This window comes from Gobio gobio, assembly GCF_949357685.1.
Source record: "Gobio gobio genome assembly, chromosome: 22".
In the NCBI taxonomy this organism is placed as follows: domain Eukaryota; kingdom Metazoa; phylum Chordata; class Actinopteri; order Cypriniformes; family Gobionidae; genus Gobio; species Gobio gobio.
In genome coordinates this window covers 41,929,738-41,942,939 of record NC_137118.1, presented here as the reverse complement: position 1 = coordinate 41,942,939, position 13,202 = coordinate 41,929,738, and the positions used below count along the sequence as shown (strand labels likewise).

Sequence of the window (13,202 nt, the reverse complement as noted above, 5' to 3'; positions counted from 1 at the left end):
ATCAAAGGTGCTTCAACTTAGTATTAGGTCAGGGTGTGCACACTTATGCAGTTAGTTATTCCAAGTTTTATTTTGATTTTTTCTCTCTAAAAACTCACCTTGGTTTTCAGTGGCACAGCATAGGTTATAAATTTGACATTAAAAGGGCAACATTTTTTAAATGTTTTGAAAACGGGAGTGTAGACTTTTTATATGCACTGCACTTACAGTACACTTCTCATAAAGACAGTTCAATTAGAGTAACCTGAGGTTAAAATCAACATTTCACAGTGAAACAGGAAATGTGAATTTTTTTTCCCATTGGGAACTGAACATGAAAAGTGAAGCTATATGACATATAGGGCCAGATTTAATAAACAGGGCAAATTAGTGTGAGAGCGCAATTCCAAAAAAGCGCAGATTGGGAGTGGAAAGCTCCTGGCGTGATCTACTGACGATCGCAAACCCTAGTAAATCACCTTGCATGACTCATTTAAAGGGGTCATATAATACGATTTCTTGTTTTCCTTTCTCTTTAGCTGCGTTCACACTTGACGTCTTTTTTGAAGCTGTCAGCGTCTATTTTACATTATAATCCTATGGAGTAAACCATGTTTTCAAAAAAGTAATGAGCGCTTTTTTAAACGCCAAAGCCGACGTCTTTTTCTGCAGCTCAGCTTTTAAAGTTGAAAAAAGTTCAACTTTTCTGATAAAAACGCCCTACATCAAGCGCCTTTTTGACAGCTGACCAATGACAAGCGAGCAAGACCTGAAAGTGGAGTAGGTGCCAGTTATCTCTGTATGTATATTTTAGTCTACAATAAAACGAAATATGTCATAAAACACAACCCTGCCTCTTTTCGTTTACATTTAAAACAATATTAAACATATTCATATGTGGTTCAGACAAGTGTGCATATATGATTATCACTGTAATGAAATTAAATATGACATAAAACACAACGCAGTCTCTTTTTGTTAAATGTCAGTTTATGCATGATCAATAATAGCCATTATAAAAGTATAAGTAAAAAGAAGCTATACAAGAAATCAAAGCAAACAATTCAGTCAAACATACAAAGTCAGCGCTGGTCGGCTATAACAGTAATGTAAAGTTAAATAGCGTAAACCATATAAAGTAATGAAACTTCACTTTTCCCTCAGCCAAAACGATTTGCCAGGGAACAAATGATAGATCCATGAGACCAAAGATACACAAGACGATTTATATCTCATGTTTAACCACTTTTCTTTTCTTTTTTCATTGTTTTTAAAGAAATACAAATATAAAAACAGTCAGGGGTACATTGAATAAACAGAGTAAGACATAAATACAATAATAAACATGTTTAACCGCTACAGAGACATCAGAGCCAGTGGCAGACGTCAGAAGGACTGGCCGAGGAAAGGCTGCTCTCGCCGGGGTTAACGAGCGCTGAGCGCTGCTGATCGACTGGATCTCACAACTCCGAAAACGCCAGATAAAATATTCAAATAGGCGCTCTCTTTATAAATAAACCACAGATTTGAGCTTTACACAGGTAAATTATCGCCTGAAAAAGTCTTAAAACTAAATTTCGTCACACATTAATAACAGTAGTATTTTAAAATTCCGTGGGGTTTCTCATCAAGACATTTTGTATCTCTGCACCGCACAGCACTCTTGTTGCGGCTGTTGTTTACTAAAGACCGCTCTTGTCAACTTTTTCTTGTCAAAAAAGACGTCAAGGGTGAACGCAGCCTTATGTAGCTGTTTGTGCATGCATAAGATCTGCAGAGTTACAAAGCTCAAAGTCTTAAACCCAAAAGTTAAGGCTCAGCCACACCTTCCTAAAACGATTTGTTCAAACACACCCCCACATCTCTACATCAGTACGTGGGGGCAGAGTTTCATAACACTTTTAAAATGTGACTATTCATAACATATGACTATTCTGAAGGGTCAAGGGTCAAGCCAAACCTCACTTGCCTCTTCACCAGACCCATATCCTTCAAGAATGATTTTATGATCTAATATCAAAATAAGAATTAATGACAATCAAGTTATAACCATTTCCTACATTTAATAAATCAGTTCACATATAACCTCTCTATATTTAATCCTCTCTATATTCAATGAGTGATTTTGATGATTGAAGTGTTTTTGCTGGGTGCTTTTGAATCCACATTCTTCAGGTGCTGCTCTGAGTCTGTGTCAAGACGTGCTGACAGGCAAATGTCCTTGGTGTTGTAATAACACTCCAGGGAGTGAAGGGAGCTCAGCATGTGTTAACTGTATGTCTTACTAAAGTGACCCCTGGGGTCATCTATGTCACAGCTATGGGACTCTTTGGGGACTCAGAGAAATGAACCTCTTTGATATATTCTTCTTTCTTTATAGAATAGAATAAAGTCAATTCTGAATTAGAGTTAGTATCAGCATGTTTTGGAGAAGTGCTTTGTTGATAGTTAGTTAAGATGTTCCGACCTTGATGGAAACTGTTATTCTGGGGAATTTTGTGTGTGCGTCTCATGATTCTGTGCAGCTCCAGTATTGGAGATGGTCCTTTCGGCAGACGATTCTAGACTTGGAGGCGTCTTTTCTGTGACCTCCGAGGTCATTGGGGACTAATCTGGGCCTGGGCGACATCGAGTCTACGCATTTTTAGAGATATATGCCCCTATCTGTCTACGTGTGGAAAGTTGCTTACATTGCATTTTGTTTGAACCAATCAGAAGCCTCCCACCTGTGGGATGATGTAACTTGCGCCCTTGAAACGGGTATAATTGCTCTGTGATTTTCTGTGAACGGTAGAGTCTTGGCCTCGACTTCCCCGTGTGACTCTCCGGCTGGCTCTACCGATGAAACTACAAACTGTACTTCAGTAAAATTCTCTTCATTGATTGAACATCCTGACTCCTGGTCTTCCTTGTGCATATCTGGTCTCTGGGTCCGTAGCTGTTTCCCCAACAGTTACTTTGGTGGAGAAAGTGGCGGGCAATCACTCTACGGTGACATCTCTGGCAAACCAACAACATAAGGTAGTATATTTTTAGGGGTTCAAGCATGAAATGCTGAAACCCTATTGTAATTGTAAGGATTCGTAAAACGCATCGTGCAGGCCAAACCGTAAGGCCTAGAGACATGAAACCTGGCCAGATGGTAGGCCTCAGTTTGGGGACAACCTATCAGAGTATGACCCCGAATGGCCCATAGGTGGCGCTACAGCAACCAAAAGTTCAAAATTGCTCATAACTCTTAGACTGTTTGTCCCAGGATCAAGTGTCTTATATCGTTGGAATCCTTGGCTCAAGGCGGACAAAATGACTATCTCCGATTTGCTCCCCTTCAGGCGCCAATTTCGAGTAAATTGCATTTTTTTGAAAAACCAATTTTTGCTGAATTCTCCTAGGTTTTTGGCCCGATTGGAACCAAACCACTGCAAGAATATTCTCTGGAGTCTGACAATCAATAATCATCCAAAAAATTCAAAATTTCAATTAACGGTCGATAAGGGGAACCAAAATCTTTGATGGCACTAGGGCCATTTTTACTAAAATGGTTATAAATTGTGAACGGAAAGAGATTTTTTTTGCTAAACCTGGGATACATCTTCGTGAGCTCAATCTAAGTTCATTTGAAAAAAATCGCAACAATTGGCCACTAGGTGGCACTTTACAATGGTTATAACTTGTGAACGGAAAGAGATATTTTTTGCTAAACTTGGGACACATGTTCATAAACTCAATCTGAGTTGACATGAAAAAAAATCGTGACAATTGGCCACTTGGTGGCGCTATAACAGTGAAAAAAATCATGAAAATAGCTATAAGCGCACCCAACCGTTAGTCTACTGAAAATTGGCATGCGGTGTCTTTGTCCAGGGTGCCATGATAGTCTATGAGAATATTGGTGTATCTCAAAAAACTCAGTATACGTCATTGGCTTTGCCTTGAAGGAGCCTTAGAAGTTTCAAGCCCGTGTTTTTTTCACAGGAGTGGCCTCCTAAGAATCCTTGCCGAGTCCAACAATACCAAACATGCCAGGTTTCGCTTTATGGTTTTTGTAAGTGTCATTTAGAGCTTTAAAAAATTGTGGTTATCTTCAAAGCCGTTAGTCTGATCAAGACAACAACAAAAAAACAAAGGAAATTTGAAAACATAGGTAAATAGCTAAACAATAATGCCAAAATGTTAAAATTATGATGGAAACTGACAAAAAAAATTATTAAATCCAATCAATTTCACCCATGGATCATTTTGATGCTCTCACATGTTTGAAACGAACAATGATGGATTGTGATGAAATTTGTTTTGAATTGAGACTGGCGAATCCCCGTCCATACTGTCAATGACCGTTCGCAAAGACCCGCCCACTTTAGTAACTATTGCTATGTCTGACAAGTGATGCCACTCTCACACCACACCAAGTTCTCACGCAGTGAAAAATACATTGTGGATCAGAGAAAAGACTGCGCGCTGACAGACGAGTACTTTTGATATGAAACAAAGTCTCACCTTTCAAATGTAGTAATTTTTTAGAGACATTTCAACAATAAATACCATTTTGTGACTCTTTAATGTGTCTGATAGATTGCTGTAGACTCGAGGCTCAGTTAAACCTGCTTGTGAACCGATCATCTCTTCCTTCTAGTTAATTTATATCATTAAAATAAACATGAATGAACATAAAAGGAATGTTGTTTTAAAGTGCTAAGACGTCAGTACACTTTGTTTTTCAAATTTAAATCCTCCTATGTTAATCTACTAACTTTCCTGACTGCTTTGTTGGACAAAATGGCGGATTATGATTAGTCAGATCGCCTGTCAATAAAACTCCCTGCAAAGGGTCAATTGAGAATAGGCTTGTTTGAGATGAGCAAAATCTTCGCAGAACCGATCACCGGTGATCAGCACGAGATGCATGCCGGTTACAAATGTGTCAGAGTGCGGTCTGCCTTGCTCTGATGTCATGCTGATGTATGTCAAAAATGTCTCGCAAGCGCAAGGCGCACGTGTCGGATTCTGCAGTCGCACGCAGTTGCTCTCCACCGACTGCGCTGATCAAAAGCATGATGGGAAACGACTTGCTGACGACACAGCTTAATGCTCATTGGTTTAAACAACTGTGATGTATTGTTCTCTTTTAAAATGTTTGATTTTAAAACTCTAATATCATGTTTTATGTGTATATGTTGTTTGTGAATATTCCCAAACTATCTGACAGTGCGATCTCTTTGGGTTATGCAATTTATTTTTTATAAAAAAATAAAATAAATAAAAACACATGTCTGTATTAAAGAAAGAAATATTGATAAACATGTATTTGGAATGGAATTAAATAACAAGTACTTTGGGTGTCTTGTTCATTTTATTTATTTTCATATAAAAGCAACATAACTTGAATTACATCCAGTTTATTAGCAAAACTGTGCACGAGCGTGAATCGCGTGAATCCCGCGATATCCATCTTTGATTTCGCAGGTGTCAGATCCACTGTGAGTAGAGAGAACTGTCCGGCTTGCCTGTGCTTTTTTCACTCCTCCTCTCACTGCAGCCACCTACTCTAGCATACATTTCAGGCGAGGCAAGGCGCATCTCAAACAAGCCTATTGCCTGTGCGCACAATCCTGATCTAATCGACAACTTTGCAGTTGCACATAGGAAAGCCCGGAAAATCCCACTATAATGTAAGAGAGCATCTTTTTTATGTATTTGGACCTAGGCCTAACAATGTTTTATAGTGCGCTGTCCCCATTGTTTTTTTGTTGTTTTTTTGTTTTGTTTTTGGTGAGCGTAGGCTACTCATGATTTTGTTAGTAATCTCATCTCTTATATGCTGTGTATGATCATATTCTGCCCTATTCATGGTAGCCTACTCGCGAACATTGCGTCATCAATTGCGTCATCAAGGGGCCTGCCTTGATAATCCTACTTAAGGGCCCGGTGTTGGCTCGTTCGTTACGCCACTGAATATAATTGTCTAAACTCCTTATTAAAATTACATATTTACAACAAATCTGACACATATATACATATGGGCACACTTTGAGTACTACTAATAAAAGTGGTGGAGATCAGGCAAGACTATAAGAAGACTCTAACTATAACTGTAAAAACGCTTTAAAACCATATATTTCCTATGGTAAACTGCCTGTATAGGCTGTAAATTGACTTTTTCATCTATGATGGCAGTTGTTAAATGCTTGCTAAATAAAACTTAATGTCTTTTGATGTTTGTGTGCTTAAAGGCCTTAACTGCTTGAACCCCGATAAATGCTGCTTGCAGCTTTAATTATTATTAGACTTGTCTGACTGGAAGAGACTGGGTTGGGGGTACGGGAGAGCCTTTAATTTCGAGAGGAAATAAGGATTACTTATACTACGGGTTGTGTTATGTAGTTGTTGTCTTTCATCCACATGAGACAAAAATACATTTTCTGTCTTTTCTCAGTCTAGAAGTATAATAATTTCACATTTCTACTGCATAAATGACCCAGTTTAAATACAAAGCTTAATGCTAAATCACTGAAGTTACCCTTTAAGGTGTCTGGCTAATCACAATGCACTGGATCACTGGCCAATCAGAGCACACCTCGCTATTCAGAACGATGAGCTTTGTAAAAATCGGCGCGTTTCAGAAAGGAGGGGCATAGAGGAGCAAAAATAATGTACTGTATGTGTAAAATAAGGACTTTTTTTTATCTAAACCCGCGTAAACACAAACCAAATACACACAAAAAAAATATTTTTAGAACCATCACATGACCCCTCTAAATACTCTCCTCCCATAAATGTTGCATCTGAAAGGGAAACTCCTACAAATGCATATGCAAGGTCAGCCTCAAAAATAACTGTGCCCATGCCTTTTCAGCGCTAATTTTTCACTGCGCGTCTTCAGTAAATCCTGACAGTAGCTTTTTAACGGCAAAAGAGGGTTTGCACTGGTGCAAACTGTTAGTAAATCTGGCCCATAGTTGGAAAAAAAGACCCAATTATCTCACATGACTCTTCTATGACTTCTCAAGAATGTCTCAAAATGTGCTCAGATTCAGCCAGGTAAGTTTTATAAATGTGTTTTAAAACAGAACATCCTGCTCCCACAGGTTGATCTTGTGTAATTCTGGCAAATTGTGGCCTTACCTTGCACCAGCCACTGCCCCATCATTCTTGCCGAGAGGCTCGTCCAGCTCAACACCACACCATTCACCTTTCGCAAAGTCCGTTTCGCCCAGGAAACGCACAACACCTGCTTTGGTTCCTCCAACCTAAGGAATGCAACCAAAATGTTTCCTCAAAATTCCCTCAAGGAGCCACTAAAGTGTGAAGACAGACCAGAGATGGGCCTTACCAGTACACGATCGCCCAACTTCATTTCCCGCTGTAACTTCTTGGCCGAATCCGTCTCAGACAGATTGGAGGCAGACTCGCTGGCGGCCCTGGTTAGGTTTGATGAGGTCTTGGTAGTTGCACTAGTGGTCTGAGTGACAGGAGCGGGATCTTTGGCAGGGGTGGCGGACGTCTTGTTGGCGGGAGTCTGCGTGCCATTGGCCTCACGCTCTGCCACGGGAGTACGAGAGAGTTTGGAGGGCCGAGTAAATATGCCTCGCAAGTCCACGCACTGGAAGTAGCGCACTCCAGCCACAGATCCATCGTTCTTCCCGATGGGCTCGTCTAGAACTATTCCCGCCCACTGACCCGGAGCAAACTGGGTCACTCCGATGAACTGCACACAGCCTGGTTTATTTCCGTTGACCCAAACACGCTCGCCAACAGAGAAATCTGACGGCGCATCTTGGCCGGTATTGGAGGTTGGAGATGTTATAGCCTTGGCGCCAGCTGCAGTCAGCAAAAATAAAGGCACGTCATTCTTGAATCAATGCATTTAATATGTAACCCATAGGTTACTCACCTGAGGTGGGCGAGGTTTTGGTTGGCGCCGCAGCTGGTTTACCAATCTTGGTGGGTGGTTTGAGACCACTTGGCTTCCCCGTACTCATTTTCCCTGCTTTATGCACGCAAATGTGCTATTCCTGCAGGGCCTGGAAAAAACGTCAACCCTCCCTGACCAGATAGGATTCCCTGACGGAAGAAATGTTAATATAAGTTAAGAATTCCATTTTATTTGTCTTTAATTGTTGTGTGACGATAACCCCCTAAAAAGTACCTGTGTCCGCCTTAAATTTAAAGTCGTGACGAAACTGAAATAGCAACAAGTGCAACAGATTATCAAAAAAGGCGGGAATTGGTTCTATCAATCAGTTGTTTACTGGATTTGTGGGCGTTGTACTCTTCCATGAGCATGTAGGGGCGGGGTTTAAGCAGACTAAATGATTGGACAAGTCCTGCATACCTCACCAGAGAGAAAATGATGATTAAATTATGAGGTCAAAAAGAAAATTAAACATAAATGAAATGAATACTCATTTCATGCCGGCATTCACTTCAAGCACAACCATTTTTACAGGAATGCGTAAAAGGTTTCCGGTGTACAAAAACTCACAATAGAGTGCAACAGTCGGGTTCCAGAAGTAAAAACTTCATACTTCATACATACTTCCTTCTCCATAGGAAAAAAAATGATTCTGAATAATATCTTATAAACCTTTAAAGACAGTCCTACTGTGAGCTACGAGGTTGTTAATCCATGGTATTTGCTTCTCTTTAAGATGTGAGCCCATGTTGTTTCAGCTTCTTTTTAAAATAAGTGAGTTTAACGGCAAAATTCTAGGTGAAAAACTACATTACCCATGATGCTGTACAGAAAATTACACCAAGAGTCGAAAAATAGCTTAATAGTTCCGCCCACTCCCATTAAATCCCACATCCCACTGAGAATGACATAATCAAGTTGATGCAGTGTTTGTGTGTGTATATATGTGTGTGTACAATGAATGTCCAATATTAGTAACAGAGGTGTCAAGTAACGAAGTACAAATACTTCGTTACCTTACTTAAGTAGAAATTTTGGGTATCTATACTTTACTGGAGTAATTATTTTTCAGCCTACTTTTTACTTCTACTCCTTACATTTTCAAGCAATTATCTGTACTTTCTACTCCTTACATTTTAAAAATAGCCTCGTTACTCCTATTCCATTTCGGCATGTTTTCATTCTGGCTTGTCAAAAAAAAAAAATATATCCAGATAAATCGCGCCATCCGGATTGAGTGAATTTGATTGTGGTTGGATGAGAAGGAAAAACACAAACCATTCCGACACCCTATTGGGTTGTACGCGATCAATCACGCCTGCACCTGCACAAATCACACACCATGCTGCCAGATAGGGCGGGTTCTCACCGACGAGCACGCACTTTCAGCCAATCAGCGATCAGCAGGCAGACGAGCTCATTCATGACTTTAGCCGTTTTTTTAGCGCGATAACTTTAGCTGTATATTCCAGTGATCGCTATGCCAGTGGCATAAATACACAGTAAGTTGTATCTACAGTAAAGAGTGGGAGAGTGACTCAACTCTCAAACGTGAATTACACCTGTGACACGAAGACTCTTTATAAATATAACCGTGACTCCTGTCCATCGTCATATACACACTTAGGACATCTGCAACTAGCAACCCCGACAGCTGCTGAAAGAGCTTTAAATCAACGATTAATATGTTTTGACTGCTAAGTGCATGTGCCATGTACTTCACGAAAGACGGACTGTAGTTTTGTCAAAGCAAAGTGCAACACAAAAGTAAACGCATTGTTGTTATTTTTTGTTGGCGGATTATTGTGGCCTACAGTATAAATGAATTACGCATTTTGACAGTGGTGTGTGCATTAACGTGTGAAATGCCTGTTAATTACATTGCTTTATCCAATCTCTATATTGGGCACTTTTCGCACGTAAATTGGCTTCTTACTGTTGACATTATGTTTTTCTGAGGGATTGCCGTTTTGACAGTTTCTACCTGGACATATAGTCATATTTGATCTGTTTTACTGGGAATTTTTTTTTATTTTTATCATCAATGTTATGTTTTAAGGAGATAAAATGGTAACTTATCAACATTGATTGGTATGGCAATAAAATAATATCACATTATTTTGGCAGTTAAAGTTTTGGGATTTTTCTTGGAGTGACTAGTTGCCTATAAGTATTGTAAAGGTGCAAAAAGTCCAAATTCAGAGGCATGTTATCAATAACCATTTTTTGAATATAAATGTACATTTAGTGAGTTTTTGGGCTGGAAATCGTCGACCCAATCTGGCCACACTGATCACACATTCAAATAATGGTTATTAATAACATGCCTCTGAATTTTGACTTTTTGCTCAGTAGTACACATATGGTTCTTTAATATATTTGCATTGTCCTAAAATTATTTTCAATGGGAATATATGCAGCTGAAACGGGTAGCCTATGCATCTAAAAAAATTCAACATTACTTTTTAATATAGCATTATAGTCATTATGGCCTTTAGAAAAATGTTTTTTTTTAGGAGGTGGGGTATGCACTGTGGCGCGGCCTAATCTTTTGTCCTTAAAGGGATACTTCACCCAAAAATGAAAATTCTGTCATCATTTACTCAGCCTCAAGTTGTTCCAACCGGTATGAGTTTCTTTGTTCTGAAGATATTTTGAAGAATGTTTGTAACCAAGCAGATGAAATGCAACCGTTGACTGCCATAGCATTTTCCCCCTACTATGGCAGTCAATGGTTGCTCTATCTGCTTGGTTACAAACATTCTTCAAAATATGTTCAGAACAAAGAAACTCATACAGGTTGGAACAACTTGAGGGTGAGTAAATGATGACAGAATTTTCTTTTTTGGGTGAACTACCCCTTTAATGGCATTTTTTCCCCTTACATTACTTTTACTTTTATACTTTAAGTAGTTTTGAAACCAGTACTTTTACACTTTTACTTGAGTAAAAAGCTTGAGTTGATACTTCAACTTCTACAGAAGTCTTTTTAAACCCTAGTATCTATACTTCTACTTGAGTAATGAATGCGAATACTTTTGACACCTCTGATTAGTAATAGTATTACTATAGTATATAGTAATTCAATAGTATATTGAAGCAAATGGTGATACCCAAAAGTATAGCTAACTTTATTTTACTCCTTCTTAAACAAAATAAATAACCACTAATTTCTTATTCAAGTATAGAGTAAACAATTGATATGACTGATGTCACTAAAAAGTGTTGTGGTGGTAACATGTTACAGTGATTTTCAGATGGTAATAATACCATGCTATGTGCATAAAGACATGGTACTGTCAATGTTGTACCATAGTACTCTTTTTGTAAGATCATGAATTGTTGAACCGTAAGGTTTTATTGTGGATTAGCGTAAATATAAATTCATTAACTGACACAAATAGCCATGGTTATGTTAATATAAATCAACATAAATGAGTAGTTTTATATTTCTCCATCGTTTTTAATTTGATTATGCTGTTCGCAATGCTTCATGCTTCAGGTACAAGTACACATTCTTGTATTTTTGTCTGATTTTTTTTTTTTTTTTTTTTTTTTTACTTTTTTTGCTTCAAATCAAACCAATAACTTCATTTGTAGTGCTGTGATTCACCTCGTAGCTGATTGGGTGGGTTCATGTCTAACTCTTTAACGAAGACTTAAAAATATAAAGAAATGAATGGAAATCCACATAAAAAAATTAATGGAAAAATACTTCCGGGCCTAGCGCTGCTAAAAAGAAAGAAAAAAGGTGCGGGCGCTAATGCACTCTATAGGGAAGAAAATATAATAATTGTTTCATGCCAAAATGACAACAAAAACAAAAAAACATTATTGTCAAAGTGAAATTTTAAAAAACATTAACATTGTAATTTATTTGTTAGTGACAGTTGGTTTATATAAAAAATATGATTTTATATTGTTAAATGATCAAATAACTAACAACGGTACTTCCGTGGGAACTATTGTTACCATGGTAACCATGGCTATTTGTGTCAGTTAATGACAGTTAATCCTTAGTACAAAATCATTTATATTTACGCTATTCCACAATAAAACCTTACGGTTAAACAAATCATGATCGTGCAAAAAGAGTAATATGGAACAACATGGTACCATGTCTTTATGCACATAGCATGGTATTACCATCTGAAAATCACTGTAACATCATGTTACCAACACTTTTTAGTGACAACAATCATATCACAATTGTTTACTCTATCCTTGAATAATAAATTAGCGGTTAACGTATTTGTTTCGTTTAAGAAGGAGTAAAATTAAGTTATCTATACTTTTGCTTCTGGTTTTACCAAAAATATTTGAAATAATAAGAATTTATTGCACTTAATGCGATCAGCGATATCGATCAATTTGGACTCGATCGTTAATTACAAAATACATTATTGTTATTGTTTATTATTCTAGCGAGCTAACGACAACTAACGTTAGCCAAACGATAACTGTCCAAATAAATATAAAAAACTATCCATTCATTTAACATTATATCCCTCTAAATAAATATATTAAAGTCTGTTTTTAGTCACAAATTCAGTATGTTTGTGTTTCTACGTGGCAGTGACTTCTCATAATAACAAACTGTCTGCTAACCGACATTAGCCAGAAGAGCTAATCCTCTAAATACATCACACATGAGCTCAATACAGTGAGCTTTAGAGGGAATAAAGTGATCATATTATCTTACCTGAACCGTTTTAATGTCAAGCATTCCTCCGTGATAGGGGAAATGAAGGGATTTCTTGTTTGTCTGGATGATCTCACACTAGTGATGATGATGGGTGAGGCAATTCAACACAAAGCTGCGCCCAAACACTTCAATTACAGTGACTTTTGACATGACATCTGTATAAATGTAAAGGAACAGGTTATAGAACAATTTAAATCAGCCGCATCTGATAAAGGGAGGAAAAGCGCATTTATGGATCGATGAATGAGGACTTTTGTTGCAGAATAAGTTTCATTATAAAACACTTGTCTTTCAGGCAAACTGTAATGTCGTGCTGGGGAGAAACAGAAACAATTGTTGACCTATGATAAAAATCAATAATAGCTTTAATTGGAAATAATTTGAGGGGAGGAAATAGTCTTTTATTTATTTAATTACAGTGAATGAATGTGGTCAAAATGTGTCAGTTGTCTGTGGCGGCCACTAGTGGTCACATGTGGATATTGACAAAACTGCACATTCAAATAAAATGTAACCATGTTGCCTTGTACCGTTTTTATTTTCCACTTCATTTCCTGCATTTCCAATAAAGTTTTGACTGAAATGTCACCTTTTTGTTATTTTGAC

General features: G+C 37.9%; 1 protein-coding gene across 1 annotated transcript in view; it reads right to left on the bottom strand.

The window, feature by feature from the left end:
* Positions 1 to 12,722, bottom strand: part of clip1b (CAP-GLY domain containing linker protein 1b) — a 46,064-nt gene extending 33,342 nt beyond the window's left edge. Inside the window, 4 exon segments of the mRNA XM_079804999.1 lie at positions 7,102 to 7,226; positions 7,310 to 7,797; positions 7,871 to 8,040; positions 12,594 to 12,722. Of these exon segments, the coding sequence (XP_079661125.1) occupies positions 7,102 to 7,226; positions 7,310 to 7,797; positions 7,871 to 7,958 (701 nt within the window). The 5' untranslated portion in view covers positions 7,959 to 8,040; positions 12,594 to 12,722.
* Between the last annotated feature and the right edge of the window lie 480 nt (positions 12,723 to 13,202).